Source organism: Dama dama, chromosome 9 (assembly GCF_033118175.1).
Source record: "Dama dama isolate Ldn47 chromosome 9, ASM3311817v1, whole genome shotgun sequence".
Classification (NCBI taxonomy): domain Eukaryota; kingdom Metazoa; phylum Chordata; class Mammalia; order Artiodactyla; family Cervidae; genus Dama; species Dama dama.
The window spans coordinates 52,759,743-52,787,272 of NC_083689.1; the positions used below are offsets into that span (position 1 = coordinate 52,759,743).

Here is a 27,530-nt window from a genome sequence, read left to right on the forward strand (position 1 = left end):
ACTGATCCCCATGACGCCTGGGCCCCGAGGCATCCTACCTCAACTCCACAGACCCTGGCCTCCCTCCTGCCCCCCAGGAGAACGCTCTGCTGAAGCAGCCCTCCCAGGCTCTCCGTGGGCAGGAGCAGGGCTGAGGCCACTGACCTGCCCCAGGTTCCTCTGGGCCTCAGCTTGCCCTCAGCTCAGCGAAACTGTGATTTCTACATGCAAGGCCGGGATGGGGAGAGTTCTACACAGAGGCTGGGAGAGGCGGCCTAAGCAGCAGGAGTGAGCCTCTGGTGCACTGGGAAAAGCTGAAAAACAAACGCACCAGAATCCAAATCAGGAAAGCCCTGAGCAGGGGTTGCTGTGGCAACCTGCAGCAGGCTCCCAGCCTGGCGCTCCGCCTCTCCGGGGTGGGGGCTGCGACTTGTCAGGCTCAGCTGCCCCTGCCTCCAAGGCTGCCACCTCCAGCTCAGTGCAGATCACATGGACGCAGAAGAGGGGCAAGGGCACAGACAGGCCCCTCTGCTCCACCAGGTGGGCCCAGCAGGCCTGGGCTCCCACTACCAGCTGTGGAGAGATTATTCCTCTCCCAGAGTGATACCTCCACCCAAAGGCCTCCAGAGTGCACCGAGCCCCCCAGTCCCACCACCCAGGACCCAGAGCCAACGAAGAGCTCCAGCCTCACCCATCAGCTGCCTGGGCTGACACAGCACCCCTGTGTGTGGAGATGCCCTCAAGCTTCTGCCACCGGCCTTGAAATTAACATGCAGGCACGGGATGGAGGGGGCAGAGTGCCCCACACAGCTGGGTGAGGAGGGACGAGCACAAGTGCCGGACACTGGTGTGGTGCTTTCTGTGTGTCTTCTCGCGTTTAATGGCATTCCCCTCTGACAGAGGAGCAAACGGTCTCAGGGAAGCTAAGTGTCACCCCAAAGTCACAGAGCCACTGGTGGGAGAGAGCAAGGTCTAGCTGGGATTCTCTTAACTCCTGGGCCTGGATCCTTCCCACGGGGCCCATTACCAGGCGACCACCCAGCACAGCACCAGGGAACCTCAGGGGCCTGTCACCCAGCGACCACCAAAGCGCTGTGCCCAGACCGCACAGACACAAGTAGACATCGGCTGTCATGCCTCCATTTAATGGCCAAGCCAGCACTGCCCAGATGATGCTCAGGCCCCAGAAGGGAAGTCCTCCCTACTGCCTGGTATCCCCTGAAGAGCCCACCCAAGCTGGTGCCCCTCAGTCTCACAAGGAGCATCCCAGTGTCAGGGGCAGCCTCATCTCAGCTCCATCAGCAAGCTGTTGATGGAGTCCAGGAGCTCCCGGAAGTAACCCTCGTCCTCGCCCTCCTGGAGCTCCAGGGCGGCCAGTGCCTGGTACTCAGCCTGCAGTGTGCCCAGTGTCCTGTGGAGCTGCGTGTCCTGATGGAAGCGGTCCCGGCAGGTGGCCAGGAGGGCGCCCAGCGTCTGCAGCACCTTCTCGCGGGCGTCGTGCTCCGGCAGCGCCAGGAGGTGGGCGGTGATCTCGCACCAGCCCTGCTCCTGCAGGCTGGGCAGGAGGTGCACCTGGCGATACTGCTGCAGCCTCTCAGGGGACATGTCCTGTGTCAGCTCGGCATCCTCCTCCGCAAACATCTGCCATCCGCATGGCCGGGGCGGGGGCGGGGGGACACGGGACAGAGAACACACAGAGAGCCGTCAGCTCTGCCCTTCAGACTGGAAGGCACCTGGCTGACCCGTGAGTCTGTCCCCTCTCTATCCATACCCTTGGGCCTCAAAGGCCCTTCAGGGGGGAAGTCAGCTGGATTCACAGCTCCACACATGCTCTCCAGCCCGTCCAGTCCATCCATCCATCCATCCACTCATTAAAAAAAAAAAAAAACAAAAAAAACTGCAGTGTGCCAGGTGCTGGAGAAACCAAGATGGAGACAGGATCCCTGCCCTCAAGCAGCTCAGGATCTAGCAGAGCAAGTCCTAAATGTCACGATGCGTTTCGTGCAGCAGGGTGGGATGGAGGCAGATAGTCTGGGCTCAAATCCTGCTCTACTGCTGACAGCTGAATGACCAAATGGCCTTGGGCCAGCACTGAGCCTCCCTAGGACTCAATGTCACCATCTCTCATGTGGACGAGATGATAAAGCCCCTTCAGGACTGTTGGGAGGACTCAATGGGACAGTAGACACACAGCCAGTGCCTGGCACACGGAGCCCACCAACGAAGTGAGCTTTACCATCGTCAAACGTCAGCTGTGCCAGCGGCAGCATCACCACCACAACCACAGATCTACTGCCTCAGAGGAGTCGGGCATGGCGGGGAGAGGAGGCTGGCATTTCCCTGAGTCTTGAGAGGCTTGTGGGAGTTGTCCGAGGGGATGAGGGTGGAGGGTTCACACACATGGCAGGGCTGTGACAAGAGGCCTGGGCCCGTCCCATGTTTGTAGCCTGCAGGCTGTTACGGTGCATGGGCACCAGGGCCAGGCTGGGCACTCAACACACAGAGCCCTGGGCATCCCTGGCCTCTACACCGAGGGAAGTCTGGGCAGCAAGTTACACACACGGCCTGTGTTGGTGATGTGCAGAAACCCAGCTCCAACAGAATGTGGCGGGAACCAAGCCTGGCAGGAATTCAGAGGCAGGGAAGGGAACACCTGCGACCTGACAGATTACCACCTCATTTCATTACGCAGAGTACTAACCACTGCACGATCACAGCACGCCACCAGGAGTCTACCAACTTACCTCACCTGTCAGAGGAAGGTATGCAGAGACAGAGGAGCAGCAGTGGGTGCACTAAATGTACTCGCAGGAAGAAAGAAGGACTCACTGCCCTAACTCCAGGGGAAAATGGGGTGTGCAGATGACAGGGCAGGCAAGAAGAAAGCCCAGAAAAAGCTCAGGGCCCACAGCAGACCACCTGATGGCTCTGGGGCTCCTCAAAGCCAGCAGAGAAAGCAGGGAAGCAGGGAGGGTCAGCTTTCTGACACAGAAAAGGACATGGCTGTCGTTTCCTAACCTACTCCCATCCCGCCAGCTCCACCTGCAAAACACACCCAGTCCTGTCAGCTCTCTGCCCCAGGGGCCCTGCTCCTCACTGTACTTTTCAGTGCCCTGCCTCCCGGGCCCAACCTGCCCCCTCCAGGCCCCACCCTAAACCCTTCACACTGGGCATTTCTGATGATAAAGATGGACTCCCCTGCCTGGGACGTGGAGGCTCTGCAGGCCCTGCCCCCCAGGTGCTCGGACACCTCCCCACTGGTGCCCTCACTATGGCACCTGTCACACTAACCTTCCCCCAGGGCCTGTGCAGGGGCAGCTCGCACTTCCAGGCACCCTCTCACCCAGCACCAACTCCACAGTCAACCTCAATCAACCCTCGGGTCTCAGCAACTCCCCTGACTGCCCTGAACAGTCAGGGCCCTGATTGTAAGCCTCCAGGGCCCACGTGCTCTAGGAGGGTCTCTGGTAAATGTCTGCCTGGAAGCACCAGGAGGGCATGGACTACTGGCTGGGCACGGCACGGGATAGGCAGACACCCAGGCAACACTTGCGGAAGGGCCCTTCAGCTCCATGGAGGCACAAGAAAATGTGGGTTCATGACCACAGGCAGGCGTCCCAGCTCTGCAGGAGCCCAGATATCAGGACACAGTTTCTTAGTAAAGGGCCTGCCCAGAGCCAAGGGACAGAAGAAGAAATGCCTGGGGTTTGGCAGACAATGGAAGGGGCAAGGACCGAGGAGCCTGACAATCTGAGAGGTGGGTCCACACTCCCCTGGGAATTCTGAAGTCCAGCCACTACCTCCCCACACCAAAGATGCCCTCAAGGAGCATGGCACCCCTCCACCCTGTCACACTTCTTCCTTCAGGAGCCCTGTACCCATCCCCAGTGTATTCTCTCTGAGAAACCACAGAACAAGATGCCCTGATGGCCTCAAGCGTAGAGCACGCGTGCCATCTGTTCCAACACTCCAACTGAAACCCCTCCACCATCTTCCTCCTGCAGACAGACGGTTATCTTCATACTGTTTGCAGAGAGACGCCAGGCCCCCCCTGATCCTCATGGCACCCCAAAGCCTCCAGTCCGGCTCCTGGGCCAGCTGACTCAGAGAGCCTTGCTAGCAGTGGCTCCCCGGGGATGATGCAGTCACAGTGCCCTGTGCCAGGGCTGGGGGCAGCAGAAACAACCAAGACACCAGGGGAAAGTGACAGGGTTCTCCCAGGAAATGCCAACCAATGCACACATCCTTCCCCAGGCTTGCTGGCCTGTTCCCAGGACGTCAACTGTGCCCAGGCCTTATTAACTGGATGTGAGCACCACATGGCTGCCTGCTGTTCTGAGAAATCAGGTTTCTGCAGCTTAGAGGGGTGAAGGAAGAGAGAGGGGGGGAGGGGAGAGCGAGGGAGAGGGACAGACTGGGAGATGAGACAGGGCCAGAGGGATAGACAGGAGCGCACACAGACAGAAGCCAAGAGGCGGAGAGGAAAGCGGCAACGGATGACCCTGACCCAGCCTGAGGCCTGGGGGAGGGGTGCACGGAGCCAGGGAGGCGCAGCGAGGAAGAGGGGACCTCTGTCTCCAGCGTGGTCCCCGGGGCTGCCCAGCCCTGCTCCACTAATCCGAGTCGGCTGTGGGGAGAGTGTGGCCCCTGAGAGGCAACAGAGGAAACCCTGCCAGAGCTCTCTGCAGCAGCTGAACTGACAATCAGGCCTGGCTGGTTTTACCCTCTCCTTAATTAAGATACTTTCCAAGCTCACAAAGACCAAAGTGGGCTGGGCACCAAGTCTCCTTGCAGGCAGCAAGCCCCTGGGGCCCTTGATGGCAGCTAGTCTGAGCCAGGCCCGAGCCAAAGCTCCCAGAGGAGGCACCTTCAGGTTTCCGGAACCTTCAGGTTCAGCGTTATTCCAGACCAGCTCCTCGGTCTCCTGGCTGCTGTGGTGGCCCCAGACACAAGCTGCTCCATCCCCTGCTCCTGGTTGCTCCCACCCTACACTTCACCACACATGACCTTTCGTTCCATGGAGGGCTGATCTTGGCTGCTCGGGCCTTCGGTCACACTGACCCCTGTGCCTGCACACTTGGTCCCGACCACTGCCAGCGTCCCCTCCTCCCTCCCACTCGGCACAGCTCTCAGGTTTGAGCTCAGCAGTCACCTCCCACAGAACATCCACTGTGACATCTCAGAAGTCCTGGGCTCCACAGCATCCCTGCCCAGCTCCGGGCTGGCACATTTGCTCAGGTCACTCCGTCATGAGGATGGAGGGACAGATGGAAGATACTGGGGGAGGGGGAGGTCAAATGACCAGAAGCACACACAAAGCAGAGGGCAGGGGCGGCCAGGCCCCGGGCTCTCACCTTCTCGGTGACCAGGTCATAGAGCAGCGTGACCACACGCACGGCCAGCACCTCCATGCCCTTCTCCTGGACCAGACTTCTCAGCACTTGCAGCCCCCCCAGCTTCAGGAACTGCTGCTGGGCATAGGGGAAGTGTCGTAACAAGGAGCACAGGGCGAACAGGGCCTGTGGAGAAACAGACCCGGATGGGTGAGGGGCCACAGAAACCAGGCCCTGGGGCAGGCACCCAGAGGAGCCCCAAGTGCCCCAGCCCAGCCCCCTTCTCTCTGGCTACACCTGCCACCCTCGGGATTAGCTGCACCCTAGGACCCAAGGCTGAGAGAGCAGGAGAGACATCAGACACCTTCAACATCACCCAGTGGACAAATGGAGGCCCAGGGCAGGAACTGAGGTGCTGAACCTGGGACAGCACCTGGGAGCTGAACCCAGGCCTCAGATACCTCACAGGCTGCCTGGCTGCCTCAGAGAGAAGCCCTCCCCGCCATGCCACCCAGGGATGACCACTCAGGCCCCCAAAGGTTACGAGTGCAGTCTGGAGAGGGACCCTCCTCGCCTTCTAGGTTTCACAGGTGTGCTGAGGTCTGAACAGGAACAATGGGCAGAAACACACCTTCTTCTTTGTGGTGAGAGGCTGCTCCGTGGCCAGAATGACCAGCAGTTTCTGCAAGGCTCCCCCCTCAATGGCCTCCACCTGGACCTTTGGGTTGCTGTGGGGAAGAAGAAGAAAGCATGATTTTGCACCTACTCACCAACTTGGGGGCACGCCCAGCCCAGGTAAGGGGGCTGCCGCCACAGCGGCCATCCCTGGGGAAGAACAAGGGGGGATTCCCGTGCTGGACAGGCAAGGACTTAGCTGGGTAAACAGAAACAAAATGGCGCGGGTCCACCTGGCAACACAGGTGCCGACGGCACAGGCAACAGGGCCCAGGGCCCCAGGCCAGCGTCCACTCCACATCAGCCAACAGGCTGGAGTGATCTGGGGATGGAAATCCCATTTTAAGATCCTGATATGTTAAACATGCTCCTTCAGGGTCCCTCCAATGGAAAGCCTTCCTCCACGCTCCTCGAGGCAGCCATACCTGCTCCCCCACTGCCTTCAAGGTCCCGGGACCATCACGCTCTGCAGAAACACTAGCGGGTGTGGAGCTGCAAGGCCTCTTCCATCCTCTCCCCTCCTGGGTGGCGCACACAGACAGAGCATGAGGAGGAAGGCAGGCAGAAAGAATAGGATCCAGGGAGCCTCTGGTCCTGGGGAGATCCCGACACGGGACCAACCCAGCTGCCTCCTGCCGCACTCTCCACTCTGCGCCTGTCCCCGCATCCCAGCACAGGGTCTGCCATGGCGCAGGTCCCGGACAACAGGGCGTGAGAGAGCTGACACGTGTACAACCGTGACTGCATCAGCCAGCAAACGGGCAACAACGAAACACTCAAAACCCAGGGCTGTCCCTGGGACTCAGGTCCCCATTCTGGGCTAGAGAAAAGAGTGATGAGCTTCAAACAAACATTTCAGGCAAAGCCCTCCCGGATGAAAGGATGGGGGCCTGAAGGGTGAGACCTCCTCTGGGGCAGGGTGCCAGACAGGGACATGGCTGGGAACCATTTGCTTTCTAAGACCAAACTGGTGATGAATTAAGGATTGAGAGCCAAGTGCAGGGACCTGTGTGGTCAGGCCCTTGAGGAAGATTTAGATGCCCTCACCAGCAGCTTATGAGGTCTTGGGAAAGGTGGCAGGCAAGTGAAAGCCTGAGACCGGCGGCAAGGGGATGGGGTGGGGACTGGGCCCCCGGTGAGACGCAAGCACACAGACGGCCCCCCTCTCCTCCGGGCTCTGGCCGCCGAGAAGTGCCCTGGAGACCCAAAAAGCACCTGTTTCTCCAAAACCCCACCTTGGCAGGGGGCCCTCACAGCATGGGGAGAATGAAGCAGAATGCTCAGGATACAGACAAATCACAGAGACGATTCCTGGTCCAAAACCCAGAGAAAGGGGATGCGGGCAAGGAGAGAGAGCAGGCAGCTCATGGGAGAGGCCCTGGCCGGACAGTACGGTCACGGGGCCCAGTGAGTGCCTGACGGCCCACCCTCTGCTGCTGCCAGGCGGCGGCTTCAAGGCTCAGTCAGACCGAGCACACAGGGCCAGTATTCCTGCTGTAAAACGGGAGGAGCCCGCACCCCTCTGCATCTCCTCTGTAGAAAGGACATGAGGGTGGGTGCCGGCCTCTCCCACTGCAAGTTCACTCGTGTCTGAAGAGCCGTCTGGAGAAGAGGGCTGGGGTCCCTGGGGAGGAAGGCTGACAGCTCTTCTCCAGACAGGCAGGTGGGCACTGACGCTGGGAGTCTGGCGCTGAGCCTCTCCCTTACCCCTGCTCCCCCAACTTGAGACAGGCAGCTGCTTCATCAAAGGGTGAGCTAATTAGGGCTGTCTCTGCCATCGTGTGTCTGAGGAACGCTCACCCGCAACAGGCAGGGTCTAGGAAAAGAAGTCAACCATGCTGAGAAAATTCATACAAACGTCAGATGCAGTCTCCCGAGGAAGCGGGGGCTAGGAGGCCCAACATCGCATCAGCCTCAGGAACAGCACAGAGGAGCCCCATCCCCAGTGGGCCCCCAGAGCAGCACAGACAAACTCCTTCAAAGACAGCATGTGAAGACTCGTTCTCGTCTACAGATCTGTTGAGAACAAGACCCAGGGAGGCGACAAGGCTCAGGAGCAGAGGGGCCCCCAGGGAGGCCCAGCCTGAGCAGCCCTGGAGTGCCTCCCTGTCACCGGCCTGGGCAGAGCTGGGGGAGGGGAGAGACACAAACAAGACTGGCCTCTGCCCACCCAGGTCTCAGCTGGTAGAAGGGGAGAGAAGACCCAAACCCCAGAGGGAACCGAAGCACACACAGTAAAAAAACAAACTACCAGGGGCCAAGGGGAGGGCACGCAGTCTGTAGGCAAATCCCTAGGATTCCCCAGAGGAAGAATAAGCCAGTGGGAGTAAACAAAAAATGCCCAAAGCTAAGAAGAGACATGGCTTCCCAGTATTTCTGTCCATAGAAGCCTGATGTGGGGTAGAAAGGGCCACACGGTACTGTGCCAGGGAAGATCTAGAGGAAGGCACAGGCCAGCCAGTTAGCTGCTCAGAAACGCCCCGTGTGCAGAAGAGATCCTCGCGGATACGCAGCCTCTTCTCTTCCGCTCAACACTGACAAGCCAGGGTCCATACATACGAGAGACGCCACACCACCATACTCCACTTACAGGCTGCAGAGTGAATAAGTGAATGGCTACGTAACTTTAGGCCCTGCCAGCTGGCTCTGAACCTATGGTCTGTGGGGCTTCAGAGAAAGAATAGGAAAGTCTTGTCTGGAAGAGCCAGCAGGGCTGCCCAAAAGCAGCGAGATTGCAGGAGAGTGAAAGTCAGGTGGGGAAGACGGTCTGTGGACCAGAAGACCGGCATGTGCTCAGGGAACAACATGAGCATGTCCAGAGAGGCTAGGAGACCATTCAGTGGAAGGCTGCCCTGAAGAATCACAGAGAACGGGGCTGAGAGGTGCAGCTGACCCCCAACACAAAGGCAGGTCAGGCTGTGACTGAGCAGGGGAGACACGGGACCCATAACCTGCCCAGTAAGTGGAACTTGCTCCTGCTTCTCTTTCCTCGACACTTGCAAGGCAAAGTGGGGAGTTGGAAACGTGCCTCCAGGGCACAAACACAAGAGAGGGTCCAGGAGAAGGGCCCATGTCAGGACAATGACCCAGGGGTGGGAGAGGACTTGGAGGGACACTCTGAGGCAGGCCAGCCCACCACTGGCAGGTCAGGCCGGCGCTGTGGTGTGGTGTGTGTCTGTACCTGCCCAGCATCCTCTCCCCTCACCAGGCTCTGACACCCTTTCTTCCCTTCCTCCTGGAACGGACTCCCCCATGCCCTGTGGCCCAGCACTGGTTCATTATGTTCCCCCTTCACGAGGCCCTCAGTGGGCTGCCGAGGACAGGCCATCAGAGCCCTTCAGTCTTGGACCCTGGAGTCAGGACACAGAAGTTTCTTCTCCACAAGGCAGACAGTGTGCTGCAAGCCAGGGGTACCTACAGCCAACAGCAGTCAGGTTCGTCCGGACCCCTTCTAAATGGAGGGAAGCCCATCCAGAGTAGCAAAGAATAGAGCTCAAACACAGAAGTACACCAGCGAGAAAAAGGGAAAGCCTCGTGCCTACAGCCACTTGATAGAATCACTTTCGTGAGGCAATCAATCTACTCTTTCCCACCTGCGGCAGAGTCCTGAAGACCTGCGTAAGTAGAGTAGGACCACTGGCCAAATGTGGGCCTGTAGCCGAGTGTGGCCTTGGCAGCCCTGGGCCTACACCTTGACCAGCTTGAATGAGAGAACCCACATAACTCTAGGCCCTACCCCAGGGCCCAGGGCTTCAGTGGTTCCATGGACATGCCAGAGACTCCATACAAAACCCTTCTGAAAACAGCCTTCTAGTGTTGTCCAGTCAAGGGGCTGATGAAATACAGCCGGAGGGTGGAAAAGACCAATCTCACATTTCTAGATGGCACTCAGTCCATCCGCCAGGGACAGTGGGGAAGGGCTTCTCTTGAGCAGTCTGCCCTCGAAGGGCAGACGCCAACCTGCTCTCAGAGAACCTCTCTCCCGAGAGCTCAGACTTGGGCTCTGAATGCTCTCTGCCATTTTTGGGGAAAGAAGTGCCCCAAGCAGCGCAGAGTGAGGTCTATAGGATGTGTAAGGGGCAGGGCCAGGAGAATACTCAGCGAGAATCCTGTAAAATGGCTGATGGTCTTGGGTGGGTCCCTTTGCTTCAGAGTCTTCACCTAGGAGGCAGAGCTAAAACTACCTTGAGTTAAAGACAGAAAAGCCAGTGAGCACCAAAATGCTAGCCAGTACATTGTGACTGGAAGATTACAATCACAGTGCGTTTGCTGTACATGTTTTGCGGCCAGACCATACCCTTGAGAACACAGCTTCTCCTCGGCCCAGAGGCCCCAGGCACATGTATGCTGGTCTCAGCCCCTCCCAGTCCACAGACTCAGGATCAGAGCCACAGCCACGGAGCCTGGGGGCGGGCATGGGGGTGGGGGTGTCTTGCCGGCCGGACGATGGGTGTCCTGACAACTGAGGATTTGGGTGAGTTAAAAGGGCAGGGGCCTGGCATGTCTCTCAGCAACATCAGTGGCGCTGGTGTGCTCAAAGTCAACAGAAGGATATTAAGGACATAGCTCGTCTCCCATGAGATAAATGAGAATAAACCTTGTTCTGGGCTAAGCCGGCTGGGCTGAATAAACACCATTAGCACTTGGATTACTGGGATGTTCACAATCAGCAGGCGAGTCAGCTGTCTGAGTGCAGAGGGACAGCAGCAGCTGCTCCTCAGTAAACCTTGGAGTCGGGGGGAGGGGGCACTGTAGAAACGGAAGAGACTGCATTTGCAGAAACCAAACAATTTGGGTTGGGGTGACCGATGTGGGAACCTGCCAAGGGTCAGAGGTCATGTTTTAGCTAACCAGGCTGAGCAAGTGTTGGGGAGTGTTGAGGGGGTGATGGAGCTGATCTCAGGGTGGGCAGCCAGGCCTGGCCATGGGGGTTCAGGACAACGCTGCCTGCTTCAGAGGCAGGCAGTGCCTCCTCCCTCCCTGGCACTCGACTACATAATGTTCCAGGGAACATGGGACCCTTGTTCTAAAATTGAGGGCTTTTAAGATGGTGAGGGCAGAGCAGTAAGTCAAGCACAGGCCCTCTTCCTTGTGGGGTCCTCTGCGATGCACGGGGGCCGTGGAGCAGACACTGCTGGCAGCGGGGGCGTGTGCCCAGAAACAGGAAATGCACAGAATCTGCTCACCCAGCATGCTCATGGGTGAATCAGAACAGCAAGAACTAAAATGGGAGTCTGAATCAGTGGAAAAGGAGAAAAACAGAAAGGGAGGACAGGAAATACAGACTGGGTTGATGGCTTCAAAGGGGGCTGAGGAAATACTAAGGTGAAACTCCTGGTGTAGAGTTGTGTGGTCCAGAGTCCCAGCCCAAACCGAGATGTTGGGCCTGTTCACAGCACGCTGGAGACACAGAGGGTATGTGCTCTCTCATGAGTCCCTGCAATATTTCTAGGTAGGACAATCATTACTCCTTCTGTCTTAATAACAGAAGACAAAGCTGCCACTGTTCTGAAATGCTGTCTGAGAAGATGCTGTACAGTGGGGGAAGGGGGAAACCTCAGGCTCAATCATTTGTGATCTTGCCTGATGACGTTGTGCATACTAAGAGAGAGAAAGGTCCCTTCTCTGAACTCAGGCCTCAGCCTGTCTGAGTCCCAGCGAGTGGCCCTGGGTCACCTGTGAACACAACAAGTTGTAGGATGTGTACTCCCGAAACAGGCTCATTAAGGATCTATACTAGCCTACCATCTAGGGATTAATGTGGTTAAGCAATCAATTAATCAATCAATACATGGACAGTTACCAACTTAGGGAAAAAAAAAAAACCCACATACAACTCTTCCACATGAAAATGAAGCTTCCAGGAGAAACAAAGACATCCAGCCTGTAGTGAGCTTCAAACCATGTAACTGCGGTGGGAACCACGCTGGACCCCTTAGAAGTTCCATCTCGATACTGAAGAAAAGAAGGGAGCGTCACAGGACCCATTCAAATACAGTCCCCAAACAGTTGCCAGTCACAGAAGCCAGTGTAGGCCGCCCACAGTTCACCACAATGATACAGCTCACAAGAGCATCTCCAGAACATCTTTCCAGACACAAACATACAGAACGATAACCTGCCCACCCTGGGAGAGACAAAGGGGACTCAGAGGAAGGGGCACTGAAGAATCTTCTTGACATCTGGGAGCTCTCAAACACAGCACTACCTCACGGACACCTGGGGCATCCCCTGCCCCACCCTGCTCAGTGCTGTCTGGCTCTTTGAGACCCCATGGACTCTAGCCCACTAGGCGCCTCTGTCCATGGGATTCCCCAAGCAAGAATATGGGAGTGGGTTGCCATGTTCTCCTCCAGGGGATCTTCCCCACCCAGGGATCAAACCTGCACCTCTCGTCTCCTGTACCGGTTGCTGGGTTTTTTCACCACTAGTGCCACCTGGGAAGTCCAAATCATTTCAGACTGGGCACTAAAAAACTACTATAGAGGGACTTCAGTGGTGGTCCAGTGGCTAAGAGTCCATGATCCCAGTGCAGAGGGCCTGGTTTCAATCCCTGGTCAGGGAGCTAGATTCTACAGGCCTCATCTAAAGAGCCCACCTGCCTCAGCTAAGTGCAGCCAAATAAATAAATAAAAATTTAAAAATACCATAGAAAATTACACAGAAAAATAACTTACAGAAAAGTGGCAAAATGAAAAAAGACTTCCAAAAACCACTACAATATTGTAAAGTAATTAGCCTCCAACTAATAAAAATAAATGAAAAAGAAAAAAAAAAGAATCCGCCTGCCAATGCAGGAGATAAAAGAAAAAAAAAAAAACATTATCCACAAAATCCATTCTCAAGAGTGTAGAATCAAAAACTCTATGTTGAAGATATAGGTTAATTTTAAGAAAATTTAAATTGTCTTAGGAAACTATTTTGAGAAAAAGGATATAATTATTCATTCCATTAAAATATGTTTTGCTATTCTACTGCAATTTAGTCAAATGAGAAAAACACTAAAAGGAATTAAAACTTCTCTCTGGTTTCACTAGAATAAAAAAAACAAGACTTCTATCGAGAGTCACAAATTGGTACCATTTTACTATATTTTCTCTCTCTATATTTACACATTTTTCCTGAGACCTGAAGCCCCTTTACCCCTAAATGTATCAAATGTGTATTTCTTAAGAACATAACCACAGTACAGTTATCAAAATGAGGAAATTAACACTGATGCATGAGCTACAGATATTAAGATTTTGCCAACTGTCTCCAAAATATCCTTTATAAATAATTTTAGTTCAAGGTCCAACCCAGGCCTTACATTATGAATTGAGAAGCATGTCTCTGCGTCTCCTTTAACTCTGAGACAGCTTTCCTCAGTCTGTGTTTGTCTTCTTTCACGACAGTAACAGTCTGGAAGAGCACAGGCCAGTTGTAGCATGTCCCACAGCCTGAAGCTGATGTGTTCTCCTGGTTAGACTGAGGTAGTGCATGTTGGCGGGAGTGACACAAAAGCAGTCTTGTTTCTCTCAGCGCCTCATACGAGGCGGCACGTGACCTCATTCAGGCTCAAGAGTGGCTGGGTTCACTTTGATTACCTGATCGTGGTGGTACCTGCCAGATTTCTCCACTATAAAGATACTCCTTGTCCCTTTGAAACTGACATGTATTTTGTGGGGAGATTCCTTGAGATATGAAGACAACCTGTTCCTCATCAAACTTTCATCAATTAGTTCTGGAATTCACTAACAATTTTTATTTAAAATAATTAATACTCTGCCCCAAGGTCATCTGTTCCTAAAAACTGAGGTCATATCCAAGTTTTTGGTAGCAGTATCACAAAACTGACTCACACTGGGCCTGCCCAGGTCAAATCCCTGAAGGCTGTTCCTATCACCCTCTGATGAGGCAAGGGTTCCTCAACATGGCCCTGAATACAAGCAGAGCAGGTAAAAAGCCAGTTATAAATGGTATGGGTGGACTGACACCATATATTTGTTCCTGCATGGTAAGATTAAAAAAAAACCAAAACAATGAATGTGGGTTATTTATAAAATTAAAAATTTAGTAACAGCAACATTTAAAATGTCACTTTGCTACGTGTTTGGACAAACACTTCTGAAATGTAGGTTCCCTCTTTGTCTACAACACTGAGTCTTAACTTGTAGGCTGGCAAATTTTTCTAAAAAAGAAATCAGAATTAGGAGGCAGTATGGGAGTCTTTTGGGGTGCTGATAAAGTTCCATTTCTGGACTCAGGTGGTAGTTACATGGGTATATTCACTTTTAAAAAGTTATCAAGTGGTACACGTAAGATGAATGTACTATTCTGTAGAAGGAAGAGGAGGAAGGAAGGGAGATGAAGCTTTAAATCACTCTATTTTCATGGAATCCACACTAATTCCAAGAGATCATCTCTCTTTAGAAGTGCTCATAAATGAGGTCTCAAAACTTGCCCTGTTATTCTGAAAAGCAAAACAGTTACCATGTTTGCTTACTCCTCTCTCAATGATGTAAAGATCCATATGTGCACAGTCTCATGATGATATCCGTGAGCTTTCATTTGATTTTTCAGACCCTAATTAATTTTAAGAAGCCAGTGGCTCTTCTCCCTCCTTCCTCAAGTTCTTCTTAACCATGTTTGCTGTACTCTTTCTGACAGGAGGGCCATTCTCCTTAAAAGAGAAGTGAAGAGGTAAAACAGAAGGACGGCAATGAGCCCTCTGTCACCTGCTACACTGAGTCACCTGGCTGGGGCAGGTGACCCAATGTCCTCCCTGCCATTCCTCACTCCAAACACCAACTGCTCAGGCAGGTCCTTTGCTCTTCGCACCTCAGTCCTGACAGTGTTCTCGGAGACCTACACCCTTTGTTCTCTGTTTGTTCTTGGTTACAGGCCCCTTTATCATCTCTTAGACAAAGCTCAACACTAACAACTCCCCAAGTGGCCTTGTTGGCCTGAATAGGTGTCTCCTCTCTGTTCCTTACAGTAATCACTTGTGACTGAACTAAGCACATTTCATTGTTCAGACTATGAGTCATCCTTCCCTTCAAAGCCCTTCCCCAAACATCATATCTGCTCTTCCCTGGACCTTCTAAAATCTTCTTTCCCTCAAACTCAGAGTTCTGTATTTCTCTTGGTTTCTCTGAACATGGTCCCTTTCGACTAAAGTTTCCAACACCTTCACTTCACCAAACAATTCCTTCATGACGCTCAGAATACCACTTCAGTGAAGCCCTTTCCCTTAACCTTCTGAGGGGTAAAACTATCAGAAAAATGAGTTAAGAATTAAAGCAATTAAAACATTGATGAGCTTCTTGTTTTTTGCAGAAGGAGGTTTTTCCCAGGGTCCAGATACATAAAGACCCATAGCACCACACCAACTTGCTTCTGCACCAAGTTTTATTATCTCAATTCAAAAACCCTCTCCCACACTAAGGGTAAATAGCTGACATCCCAGCATGTTTTTTGGTGATCTAAGAGCCAGTGACCTGGACTTTCATCTTATCAAAAAGCCCAAACTCAAAAAGCAAATACTGAGTAAAAGCTGCTATGGAGTCAGAGAGACCCAAGTTCTAGCTCCAGTGTTTTCAAGCTGTGTGGTTGCTACATGTTAATAAACCTCTTCAGACCTCAGTTTCTTCATCTATAAAATAGGAATTAGTAATATTTATCTCATGAGATTACTGTGAGTATGAAGTGTGATTAATATACAAAGAGATTATTAGCACACTTCGTGGCAAATACCAAGCATTCAAGTAACACTTTTAATCATAATATATTGTACTTTAATGAAAATTACTGTTCTTACCTTTCTGCTAAGAAAGGCAGAGTGCCTGGGTTTTCAGGCTTCTCAGAAGTGGGAGGGGCTACCTGTGGTACAGGACAAAGAAGAAGGTAATACCTCCCACTACGCGGCCCTGGATTCTCAGTCCCAGCTCCTCTGGCTAGACAGACAAGACCAGTACAGGAAGAATTCATGGGGGAGAAGTGTAATTAACAAGCTAGAGGGAGAGACAGGGAGGAAGGATCAAAGAAGCTAATTAGAACCGGCTAAAGGGAGGCCCTGCTTATTTAACTTATATGCAGAGTACATCATGAGAAACACTGGACTGGAAGAGCACAAGCTGGAATCAAGATTGCCGGAAGAAATATCAGTAGCCTCAGATATGCAGATGACACCACCCTTATGGCAGACAGTGAAGAAGAACTAAAGAGCCTCTTGATGAAAGTGAAAGAGGAAAGTGAAAAAGTTGGCTTAAAACTCAACATTCAGAAAACTAAGATCATGGCATCCAGTCCCATCACTTCATGGCAAATAAATGGGGAAACAGTGGAAACAGTGGCTGACTTTATTTTTCTGGGCTCCAAAATCACTGCAGATGGTGACTGCAGCCATGAAATTAAAAGACGCTTACCCCTTGGAAGGAAAGTTATGACCAGCCTAGACAGCACATTAAAAAGCAGACACTACTTTGTTAACAAAGGTCCATCTAGTCAAGGCTATGGTTTTTCCAGTAGTCATGTATGGATGTGAGAGTTGGACTATAAAAAAAAGCTGAGTGCTGAAGAATTGATGCTTTTGAACTGTGGTGTTGGAGAAGACTCTTGAGAGTCCCTTGGACTGCACAGAGATCCAACCAGTCCATCCTGAAGGAAATCAGTCCTTGGTATTCATTGGAAGGACTGATGTTGAAGCTGAAACTGCAATATTTTGGCCACCTGATGCGAAGAGCTGACTCATCTGAAAAGACCCTGATGCTGGGAAAGATTGAGGGCAGGAGGAGAAGGGGACAACAGAGGAGGAGATGGTTGGATGGCATCACCGACTCAATGGACATGGGTTTGGGTAAACTCTGGGAGTTGGTGATGGACAGGGAGGCCTGGCATGCTGCGGTTCATGGGGTCGCAAAGAGTCGGACACAACTGAGCGACTGAACTGAACTGAAAGGGAGGCCACAGGGTGGGGAACATGGAAGAGAGAGAGCTAAAGGGAAATTATCTGTGGCCCTATAAATATTCAACAAATGTCTCCCATGTGTCTCAAACAATCTAAGGGAAGCATGGTGGGATCAACAAAGTTAAACAGAAGGAAATTTAGGCTAATCATATGGGAAGTTTTCACAGTGAGATTTATCAAGTCTATCAGAGAACCCAGAGTAGGTGTGAGATGGGTCTATACCAGCTCCCCTAAATGCTAAAGGCTGACAAGAGCAGACAGGTTAGTCTGGCAGGGTATGAGCACCCCAGGAAGACCACTGGCCATCCTTGTTCCAAGGTGCAGGCAATACACCTTCTCAACAGGCCTTTAGGGCTCAGGAGGAACTTCCTTATTCACTTAAATCCTGCTCTCAAGAGTTCTGAGACATGTGCTGGGAAATCACTCACCTTTCCTCCCAACCGCTTCATCTCCTCAATCAGAGCCAATGGAGTTAAGCAAAGCCTATTTTGCTTTTGCCACACAACTGCAGAAATGTTTATGAATGAGCCATCTCTCGATAGTAAAAGGCAAGGCAACGATCGTGGGATGGTCTATAGCAGAAAATGACAACACTGAAATGCTTCATTTCCAGGATTTGGAAGTCGTATAGACTACAAATCTCTCTGCTGTGCAACATACATAACAAGTCCCCAAAATATCCTTTGTTTGCTGAGGTTCTGCTTAGATATTTAAGGTTTCTGACAGTTTAAATATGGTGAACAATATGGTGAACCACCCAAATATTTTGCATTATTGGTATTTGGAAAGATCTTTGTGAACAATTAGTTCCAGCTCCAAGAGGCAAGAACAGCCTCAAGAGAAGCAAGGCTCCTCCTGGTTTTCCATGGGGGTGGATCAACATGGCCTCCTTGGCCAGCTCTATTTCATATGGCCAATCTCATGGCTCGAGTGACTGTGGGTCCATGTACCCCAGTCCACTTTCTGTCCACTTTCTCCTCTGTAACAGAGGAAAAAACTGGATGCACTGGGTCTGCAGACTCCCTGGCCAGGCTCAGGGCTCATCAGGTCTCCTCCAGGTTAAGAAAGACACAGAGCTTCCCTGATGCAGGAACTGGGAGGACTAGTCTTGCCCAAAGCCTTTGTGCCTGATTCACCAGATACTGAAATGGAAGCCTAAAAGGAAAGTAAAGACTTCCCATTCTGTGGAGATCTTTAAACACTGGAGAACAGCCCCAATTACTCAGAGCTTCCAGAGACAGAATGATGGATGGTTTCGTTTGTGAGCATGCTATTTGTCTGAGGCTCTTTGTCCAGCCAGCTGGTCGACAAATCTTGATTGGGCCCAGAGTGCAGAGGGTCCTCAGCTAAGCATCTTGGGGCCAAAGCGAAGAATGAAAATAGTTCCTGCCCCTAATTAGACAAAATTAACAGCCAACAGAAACATGCAGAGGGATTCTATTAGACAAGTCACTGTGCAAAAGGGGGGCCTTCAATATTAGGTATACTGTAATCTGAAAAATGGGGGGCTTGGCCAGGAAGGTATCCTAGAATGACCTCAGCAAGAGCAAAAGCCTCAGCTTGGAGGAGAAAGGCTAAAAGTCTGCATGTATTTATTACCCAATGAATTCAGATAAAAATCTACTTTGTTTGTTTCCTTCAAAGAAAATGTTAAGAATCACCTTCCATAGACCCTTTTAACTCTTTCACTAATAAGTCATTAAAAAGGCCTTCTGTTAGAAGCATTCTAATGACAACAAAAAAGTTACACTCATAAAATAGTTAATGTCAAAATGTAAATGGTTTGTTTAAGATTCAGCAATTGTTGCTGAATCAAACACAGAATCTCCATGGCTTGGGAAATAGCAAGGGAAACAAAAGGCTTGACAATTTAGTGCTCATTAAAGCTTGTCTGGCTGAATTTTAGATTGCAACTTAAAGGAAAAAAACATTAAACCAGTTCAAGTGTGAACTGACATATGCACAGCAGTTTTCAGCTGCCTGCAAATGGGGCAAGGACACAATCTGGAGTGTGACTTGTACACACCAAGGGTGTGGGTGAGTGTGATCCCACGTCCAGGGTACAGGGGTAGAGTCAGAGACGAGCAGAACCCCAGAAAAAAAGCACTAGGATAAGAGCCCAGGCTCCCATCAGGCTTGAGTTCATTCAGCATGGTGGAACAGTTCAAGCCCAGTTAGCTCTTTCCTGCAGGAAGGCTAAGGGGCTTAAGGACAGACAAGTGTTAGGCTGGGGATCATTTTTGCTTGGAAGAAGTGGGAAAGCCTAAGTTTTTTGTACTTCCTCTCTTCCTGGCCTGGCATGTCAGCCACAGTGTGACTCCTGTCTCGATAAATCTAATTGACTTTGTGACCCTTACTGGCCTCAAGTCTGGTCTTAGAAATAGTTATTTTTGGTATGTTTGTGGGGTGCTGAGCAGAACCTTCATCTAAATCCTCCTACTCACTGGGCAATAAAAGTTCTTAAAATCTTACCATCTGGGGTTTGTTTCTTTGAGTCTTAAAGGCTCTATTAAAATGCCACTGTCCCAATCACGTGCAAGTAGGGTGACCACATAATTTATTGTCTAAACTGGGACATTTTTAAGAGTGAAAAGAAGCACTATTAATTACTGCACTGGGAAAAGAGGCATAAATAGAACATATGGTCACCCTCTGTATAAGGTTTTGTGTTAAATTCTATGAATATACAAAGGTCAATAAAAAAAAACCACTTCCATTGTCCTGGACACTAAGCTGAGAAGCAAAGAATACCAGGAACCGGACAAGGCAAGGCGCCTATGGAGATGGAAAGTGACACCCCAGAGGGAAACATCATGGACGAACACAAGGAGGAAACTTCACAAAACTTTATAAAGACCATGGGCGCTGGAGCCAGACTGACCTGAACTGGAATCTTGGACCTCTTTCTGCTTAACTGTAATTAAACTATCTTTGCCCAAACTTCTTCATCTGTAAAGTAAGGATTGTTTCATTGGGAGGATTAAACAAGGTATCCAATGTAACAGTGCCTGGCACATGCTGTTCAACAGGCTGAATACTATTAGCATCATCAGGACCAGCCCTCTACTTAAAACATGCCCTAGTCAGAAGGTGGAGAGAGGAGTCAGGAAGACAGAAAACCCTGAAAGGGCCGACTGGGCTTTTCCTCCTTACAAACTAACCTGTGAAGGGCCACTCCAGGGCTGAGCTTCTACTGCAGCAGCTCCTGAGGAGTACTGATGACCTTGCGCTCCTGGTCTCAGACTCCACATGCTGACCCCGGCCAGCAGCTACTGCTCCACCCCAACTCCAAGAGGCACAAGCCATCCACCGTTCCCTCAGAGCAGACCACAGACAGGAGGACCTTTTTTCCAAACTGAGTGAGCCCCGTCCTGACTGCCTGAGATAATGCCATCTACTGAGTAGTGGTACATTCTCCTGGGCCTTTGTGACAGCAGAAGTGCAAAAAATAAGGGCAGCCACTCACAGTCATTAGGAGAATAGATTCTGGGGTTCCGACACTTAACAACAATTAAGTGCTTTTTAAATATAAAGTCATATGATTGTCACTACAACTCTATGGGGCAAACATTATTATTACCCCCATTTTACAAATCAATAAACTGACTCAAGGAAAGTTAAGTAGCTTTTTTCTCAAGGTCACATAGCTAATAAGTGGCTGAGGCCTGAAAGCTCAAGAAGACCTGGATTCCACTGGGGCTACACCACACACAGTCAAAAAGTCCTGAGCTTATATGAACTTTACGTCTATTATTTGTCAAGAAGCTGAATTACTTAACCAAGGGGTCTGTTTTTCAGGATCAAACAGTACAGGGTGACTGAAAGCACTGTAAAAGTGTTTCAAACATTATGCTGCCACTGCCAACATCTGCTCTCATTTGGTTTTGGAGAGCTGGACCAGTTTGGAGAAGGAATCTAGTCCCTCACTATTCTCCCATCCATAGGACCCTGGACACTTTGGCTCAAAGTGAAGCAGGAATTACACTAATACCATGGTTTTCAAAGTGTGGTCTCTGGACCAGCAGTACCAGCATCACCTGGGAACAAGGGTAAAGTAAAAATTCTCAGGCCCCAACTCAAACTTAGTGAATCAGAAACTCTGGGGATGAGGCCTGGAAATCTGTATTTTGACAAGTCTTCCTAGTGCTGATGCCTGACTATGTCTCAGAACAACTACGCTGGAATGTCCCTGGACAGATGACAGGCTGGGCTCTATCCAGCTCTGGCCAGGAGAAGCTTGCTTCAGGTGCCTGTGGCAGAGCCCAGCTTCTGCAAGAAGACCCAGGCCCCAAGGGCCACTGCCAAGAAGATGAAAAGCTCCCAATAAAACCCAGACCTACATGGCCACACTGATCAAAATACAATAAAGAAGAAAGTGAGAAATCTGACAAAAGGAAAACACAGCTTCGGTGGGGGACAAAACACAACAATCTTCTGTAGGAGATGAGAAGCATAAAAGGCATGTTAGATGTTCAAAGAACCAAATGTCGAAACGACAAAAAATATGAGAATAAAGATAAAGTGCGGACATCAATACCACATGGGCCTCAGTCTAATGACGGCAGTAGCAGGAAACATCAGTCCCCCAAGACTATAGCCTGCTCTTCCCCACCCCCAACACGACAGTCTATGTCAATAGTCTTGAAGAAAAAAAAAAAAAACCAGCAATTAGTCACTGAATCTTTCTTGCTGGAATGAAGAAAAGCTTGTGAAAAGTCACCAGAGGCTCTGGTGAGAAAAGCTTGGCTAAGAAGGCCTTGCAGACTGGGGGCGGTAGCAAGATCATTAAGGGAGAAGGCCTGTGGGGTGTTCCTGGCAGTCTTTGATGCCTGCCAAGTCTTAACCTGGAAGGGAAAATGGAGGGCCTGGCCATGAGGCTATAATGAGCTCCAAACCAGGCCTGCATCCAGAAGGCCTTTTATATGGGCTTGGGCCAGAGGCAGGGGGTTGGGGAGGCCTCAGCCACTGTAGCAGGCCCAGTCCTGGGCTGTGGGTACCTTGGAGGATGAGGCAGTAGAACACAGAGCCTCTGACCCAAGTGTCTCCACACAGAAAGCCTATGTGGCCACACACATGTGCCCCCAGGGAATTAGTGAAGCAGCCTCAGTGTTTCCATTCAGGAACCCGCTGAAAATGAGCCCATGTAAAAACAAAAACTGACTTCCTCCCACAATGAACATCTCAACTCAAATGTGCAACGATCACCACTGCCTCTCTGCCTGGAGTGTCCTCCCTCAAACACTCCCCATCCCTGCCCCCAGCTTCATCAGGCTAGTCCTTATTCCTCCAGGTCTCTCTCCAACCGTTTTCTCAGAGAAGCCCTCAGTGACCACCTCCCAGAAAGGGCCCCTGCTATGCATTCCTGGGACCCCTTCACTCAACAGACTTGGTCAAAGTCTGTCTCCCCTACTAAATTGTCACCACCCTCAAAGACATGGGACTATGCCTTGCTGCCTATTCACCTGTAACTTCACTCTCCAGATGGTATAGCCCAGTGGCCAGTACTCAATGAGCAGCAGCTACCTAAAAGGATAAGGCCGGCTTGGTATAACTCCCCTGCTGGGACACTGAGGCCTAGGTGGTCCGGCCCCATAACTAGGTATGTGGATGGGTTGGAAACATGACCTCCCTCCCATTATAAGCAGTTTACCCACTGCAAGGGCTCACACAAGGCAGAACCCAGTTAATGTTCTCAATTTTTGCCTTCTCTTCCCTTCCTCCTCCAGTTTGGTTCCTAAATCAACTCCCTGTGTGTCCCCATCACCATGCTTTCCCAACTGCTTGAGAAAAGGGACACAGCAGAGGTGTTCAATAACCCCTGGCATACCCCTTCTGGGAGTATCTATATTTGTCCCCAAAGAGAGGTAATGGATGTATTTAAAAAATCAAGACATTAATTCCCAATAGTATTAAAAATTTTTAGGCAGCAGGAAAAGAATAAAAAAAAAAAACAATCTGAGGGCCAGGATCCTCCACATGGTTCCTGAAATCAGTCTCCAGTAGGCAACTTTCACTTGTGCTGTGTCTGAGATCAGTCCTGACTCACTCTTAATGTCAGGCACCACTTGCCAGCCATGGTGGGGCAGTCACAGACACGTCCACAGGTGTGCACGGTCACCTCCTTCCTGGTCGACCTCACCTGGCTGACCTTGACAACAGCACTCTGGCTAAAGGCCAGGGACTTAGGCTACAACTTCTGCTTTCTTTCTTGGCACCCTAATACCAATCCAGTCTTCCAAACTGAAGTCAGGTCAGCATGGCCTTGCAGGTGGCTCCTCGGCCACGCTCCTCCCTCTGAACTACTCCAAACTCCACCAACCTCTGCTTCATCTAAGAGCCACCCACAGGTCAGTTCTGCCAGGGGCCCTAACAGACTGACGTGCTGGGGATCCACTGAGAAGGTGGCACAGAGCCACACAGGGGAGCATGAACGCTGGAAGAGGGCAAGGTCAAGTTAACAAATATCATACAATGAGAAAGAATCGCGTGAACTGCAGTGGCATAATGTAGCATAACAGATGGATAATTAGATTTATTCTAAGAGCTATAAAAGTAAGTAATTAAATAAAAATATGGAACAATGAATCTGCCACAGAGAGACACCTAACAGCCTCACAAGGGCCCCACAGCTGGCACAAGCAGCCTGGGAAAAAAGCAGTGGACAAGGAACCTCTAACACTGCCCTGATGTTTTAGGGACAATAAATTCAGCACCAGCTCAAGCTGGGCACCAAAGGGCAGCCTGATTTCAGAGGGATATAATCAGACTTGCAGCCTCAAATAGCACTGTGCCACAGGAATATGGTTCCCTCTCTACATATGGAAAACAGGAGCCTGCGGTAGACTGATCAACTCCCCATTGCTGGCATGTTTGGCAAGGCCCCTGCAAAGCAAGACTGACAGTTTGTATTTATCTCTGCAGAAGCAGAGGAAGGAGATGAAAAATGCATGCACAGATGATAAGATTAACTGACACGAAGAGGCAGGCTGGGAGACCCAGGTTCAGGTCTCCACCCTTCTCCCACAGGTTGGCAGCAGATGGAAAGGGTGCTGCTACTCAGGGAAGAAACATGAAGTGAGCACCCAAAGTGTATGAAGCAAGTTTACTGTATGAGGTCCCAGTCATGAAGCAGCTTCCCTGGACATGATATTGGCTATTTGGAAGCAAAGAGTTAGATGAGTTGGAAGCTGTTTTCTATTAGTCAGGACTCAAGGAGGGATCAAAACTGAATTCAGATTCATCTAAGAGAAAAACTTAGTTTGTTGGGACCCATCATGAAGAATGATGATGAAAGTAAATGGACAACTGGGTCCAGAGGCTCAAGCAGCATGCCAGGCCCTCCCTCAGGCTACATCTCTGGGCTCTGCCTTCTCTCTAGATGAAGCTGCATTCTCCACAGAAAGATGAGTCTGACGGTCACTGGTTGCCCCCAGATGCATCAATCCCAGCATAGAGAATTCTCCCTCTCAAGTGGAATAGAATTCCAGGGCAGGACTTTGATTGGTCCTGCCTGTGTCACATGCCAACCCCTGGGCCAGTCACTGCACAGACGCAAGAGGCACTACAAATGTCTAGTCCAGGTTATATGACAAGCCCTAACTGGGAACAGAAGAGGTGGGTCACAAAGACTAACAGCCTTATTCTCAAAGGAAAGAAGGTGGTTTCCAAAGGAGGAAGATAGAAAAATGTTTTGAGAGACCAAAAACAATATAAATCAAGAGCCTTCACAGCTCACCATACCGTTTCATACCACCTCAAGACATAATGATGGTGGTTTAGTCGCTAAGTCGTGTCCGACTTTTGTAATCCCATGGACTGTAGCCTGCTAGGCTCCTCTGTCCATAGGATTCAAGCCATAATATTGGATAGTAATTGGCTGTTTGGAGCTAGATTGGGAGTCAGACCAGGTATGTAACAGTCTGGTTACAGAGGTTACATGCTCCAAATAGCTTGCTGTTTGTCCCCTTTTTGTGGGGGGATGGGGAGGGAGGGGGGAGCTGTACCCTGTGGCATGTAGGGTCTTAGTTCCCCAACCAGGGATCAAACCCATGCCCTCTGCAGTGGAACTGCAGAGCCTTAACCACTGGTCTGCCAGGGAAGTCCTTTAACAGTGGCCCATCCTTACAGGTCTGTCTGTCCCCATGGCCCAAGCACAAGACCATGTGGACAACAAGCAGCTTCATACTTAGGAAATTCACACAGTATTAAAGCATAAAGTCTTCAGACAACCAACTCTTTGGAGGTTTCCTTTACCCATTAACTCAAACCTCCTTCCCATAGCACCCACCAACCATGGAGATTATGACCCCCAAAACCTGGAAACTTCAGCTCAGCATATTTGATAAGGAGCTAACAATAGGTATGTGGCTCCCTCCAGAACCACTGCCATCCACACCAAAGGCTCCATAGAGTGGCTCTCTATTCCAGGATATTTCTATGTCTTGGAGAGGAAAGCAGGTATTTTAGGTACAAAAAGGGAAAACCCACCACATCCTCATTGACACAAAAGCCACCACTTGCTCAGCATCTAGCACAAAGTGCTTGCACTAGGGCTCTCCCCCTAATCTGGCTTGAAGGAATAGAGTCCCTGGTGTTCCTCACCTCCAGAGCCCAACACACACTTCTCTAACTCCCTCATCTGGCCCCAGCCAACAGCCTAAGTCATCTCTCAGGCTAATTATCAAAGTTAATTACCCCCTTCTCAAGGGACTCTGGGAACGCCTATGTCCTTCAGCCTAAAGAAGTCATAACCTTCCTCCTAAAGCCCAGAAGGGCTCTGTCAGGGTCCTCAGGGAGAGGTGAGACAAATTCAGGTGGCCTCTTTGCTCCAAGGCCAGCTGGGGACAGGAGATCACAGGGACCTTCAGGAGCCAGATCCAGGAGAGGCATCTCTAGGTTTCATTCAGCTCCCAAGTTCTGCATGTTTTTGAGCCATTCCAACAACTTCACTACTGACCTGGAGCGTGCCCTAAGCAGTGATGCTGGCCAACAAGTGTCTACCAAGTTCTTTCTGCCACTAAGGTCTTCCCAGGAAATGGAAATACAGGAAAATGGAGCTCAGCTTCCACGTGGAGCAGCTAAATGCTCTGGCTATGCCTGTTACTCTGGAGCCACGTTTGAAGGTTTGGCCTAATGCAGCCATGCTGGGCTCAGATGTAAGAACCTCCAGCCAGGCTGAAAAGCAGCTTGCCCGCAGATGGGCCCTCTGGCCCAGGGCTCTGTGAGCTGGCTCTGCTCCTGATCCACACACATCACAATTTACTGCTGCTTTTAAGAGCCCCAAAGACAAAAAAGCTCCTGCCTCCACTCTGCCTCTGCTCCTCCTAAACACATGCTGGAACCAATCACCAGTCAAGACCTGGAGTGAACCTCAGTAACTATGAACACCAAACTGAGCTCAAACAACTTTTCTTAAGCCACAAACTAAATGAAAGTTTTTATTTTTTTAACTCAAGAGAAACAGTTCAAATACCAACTAACCTTTCTCCTCCCTTCAAAATTACTGATCTTGGACAAACCACATATCAAAATAGTATCTGGATCAAGAGTTTAATCCTCCTTCTCAGAAGCAAAAGGGAGTCTAGATGGATAACTTCAGGGTAACCCCAGGTCTAGCAGATGCAGGGGAAATGGTTCCTGGGTCCTTAGGGAAGGAGAGAGTGGTGATCATAAGAGCAGGAGGGAGGATGGCAACCTCAGGACTATGGCACTGGTGATGAGGGGCAGATGAGTGCTTGTTAAGCCCCATTAACTTAACTCTAAGGGAGCCTGGGCCGTGGTGTTCAAGAATAATGCCTCACTGGCCACCTGGCTGAAGGGATCTGAACAAATTATTGTGTCCAACCCCAAAACTCAAGCCAACTAAAGGCTACATACCACAACAATTAAAAAAACTCATACCAGAAAACCCAACAGCAACTTCTTATATGTTTTGAGTTCATTCTACCTTTTAATTAGAAAATTATATAAGCTAATGGTTAAAAAAAAAAAAAGATTCATAACAGCATAGAAGGTGCAAAAGAGAAAAGTTCCTCTATCTCAAAACCTCATTCCTCATACCCTCAGAAATAAAAGCTGATTTTTTATATTATGTATTTATATGCACTATAAATTTGTAAATAAATCTTTGTTTATTTTTTATATGAAGGGATCATTTCAATGTAGAGCCCCTACTTTACAGAAAGGCTTGGCTCCTCGAGTTTCCTAAGGCAGTCCCCTGATGCCAAACAGAAGGGAAGAGGGTGGTCAACCATATTTTAAGGGACTCCAGGAATATCTAACATTTCAGACTCAGGAATTCCCTGGCAGTCCAATAGTTAGGACTCTGCACTTCCACCGCAGGTGACCTGAGTTCGATCCCTGATCAGGGAACTAAGATCCTGGAAGACGCATGGCTCAGTCAAAAACAAAAAAAAAAGATTTCAGAGTCAAGTTTAATTCAAAGAGTTCCTCAGGGAAGCATGACCCTTGACTCGAGCCCTCCCTCTGGCCCAGGTGAGAGAAAAGGCACCTTGAAAACCATTCCTCGCTGGCTCTCCTGGTCTGCAGTCAGCAGCTTTGCTTTCCCCAGGATGTCATTCCAGGGCTCTCATCCT

At 50.5% G+C, this 27,530-nt stretch overlaps 1 protein-coding gene across 8 annotated transcripts in view; it reads right to left on the reverse strand.

Moving 5' to 3' along the window:
• Positions 1-829: 829 nt before the first annotated feature.
• The window catches only part of SIL1 (SIL1 nucleotide exchange factor), a 234,737-nt gene continuing 208,036 nt past the window's right edge, over positions 830-27,530 (reverse strand). For all 8 annotated transcript variants that reach the window (XM_061151417.1, XM_061151419.1, XM_061151415.1 and 5 more), the window contains 3 exons: positions 5,944-6,040; positions 5,334-5,498; positions 830-1,620 (listed from right to left, as the gene is read on the reverse strand). In XM_061151417.1, coding sequence (XP_061007400.1) covers positions 1,264-1,620; positions 5,334-5,498; positions 5,944-6,040 — 619 coding nt within the window. In that variant the 3' untranslated portion in view covers positions 830-1,263. The remainder of the gene's footprint in view (positions 1,621-5,333; positions 5,499-5,943; positions 6,041-27,530) is intronic.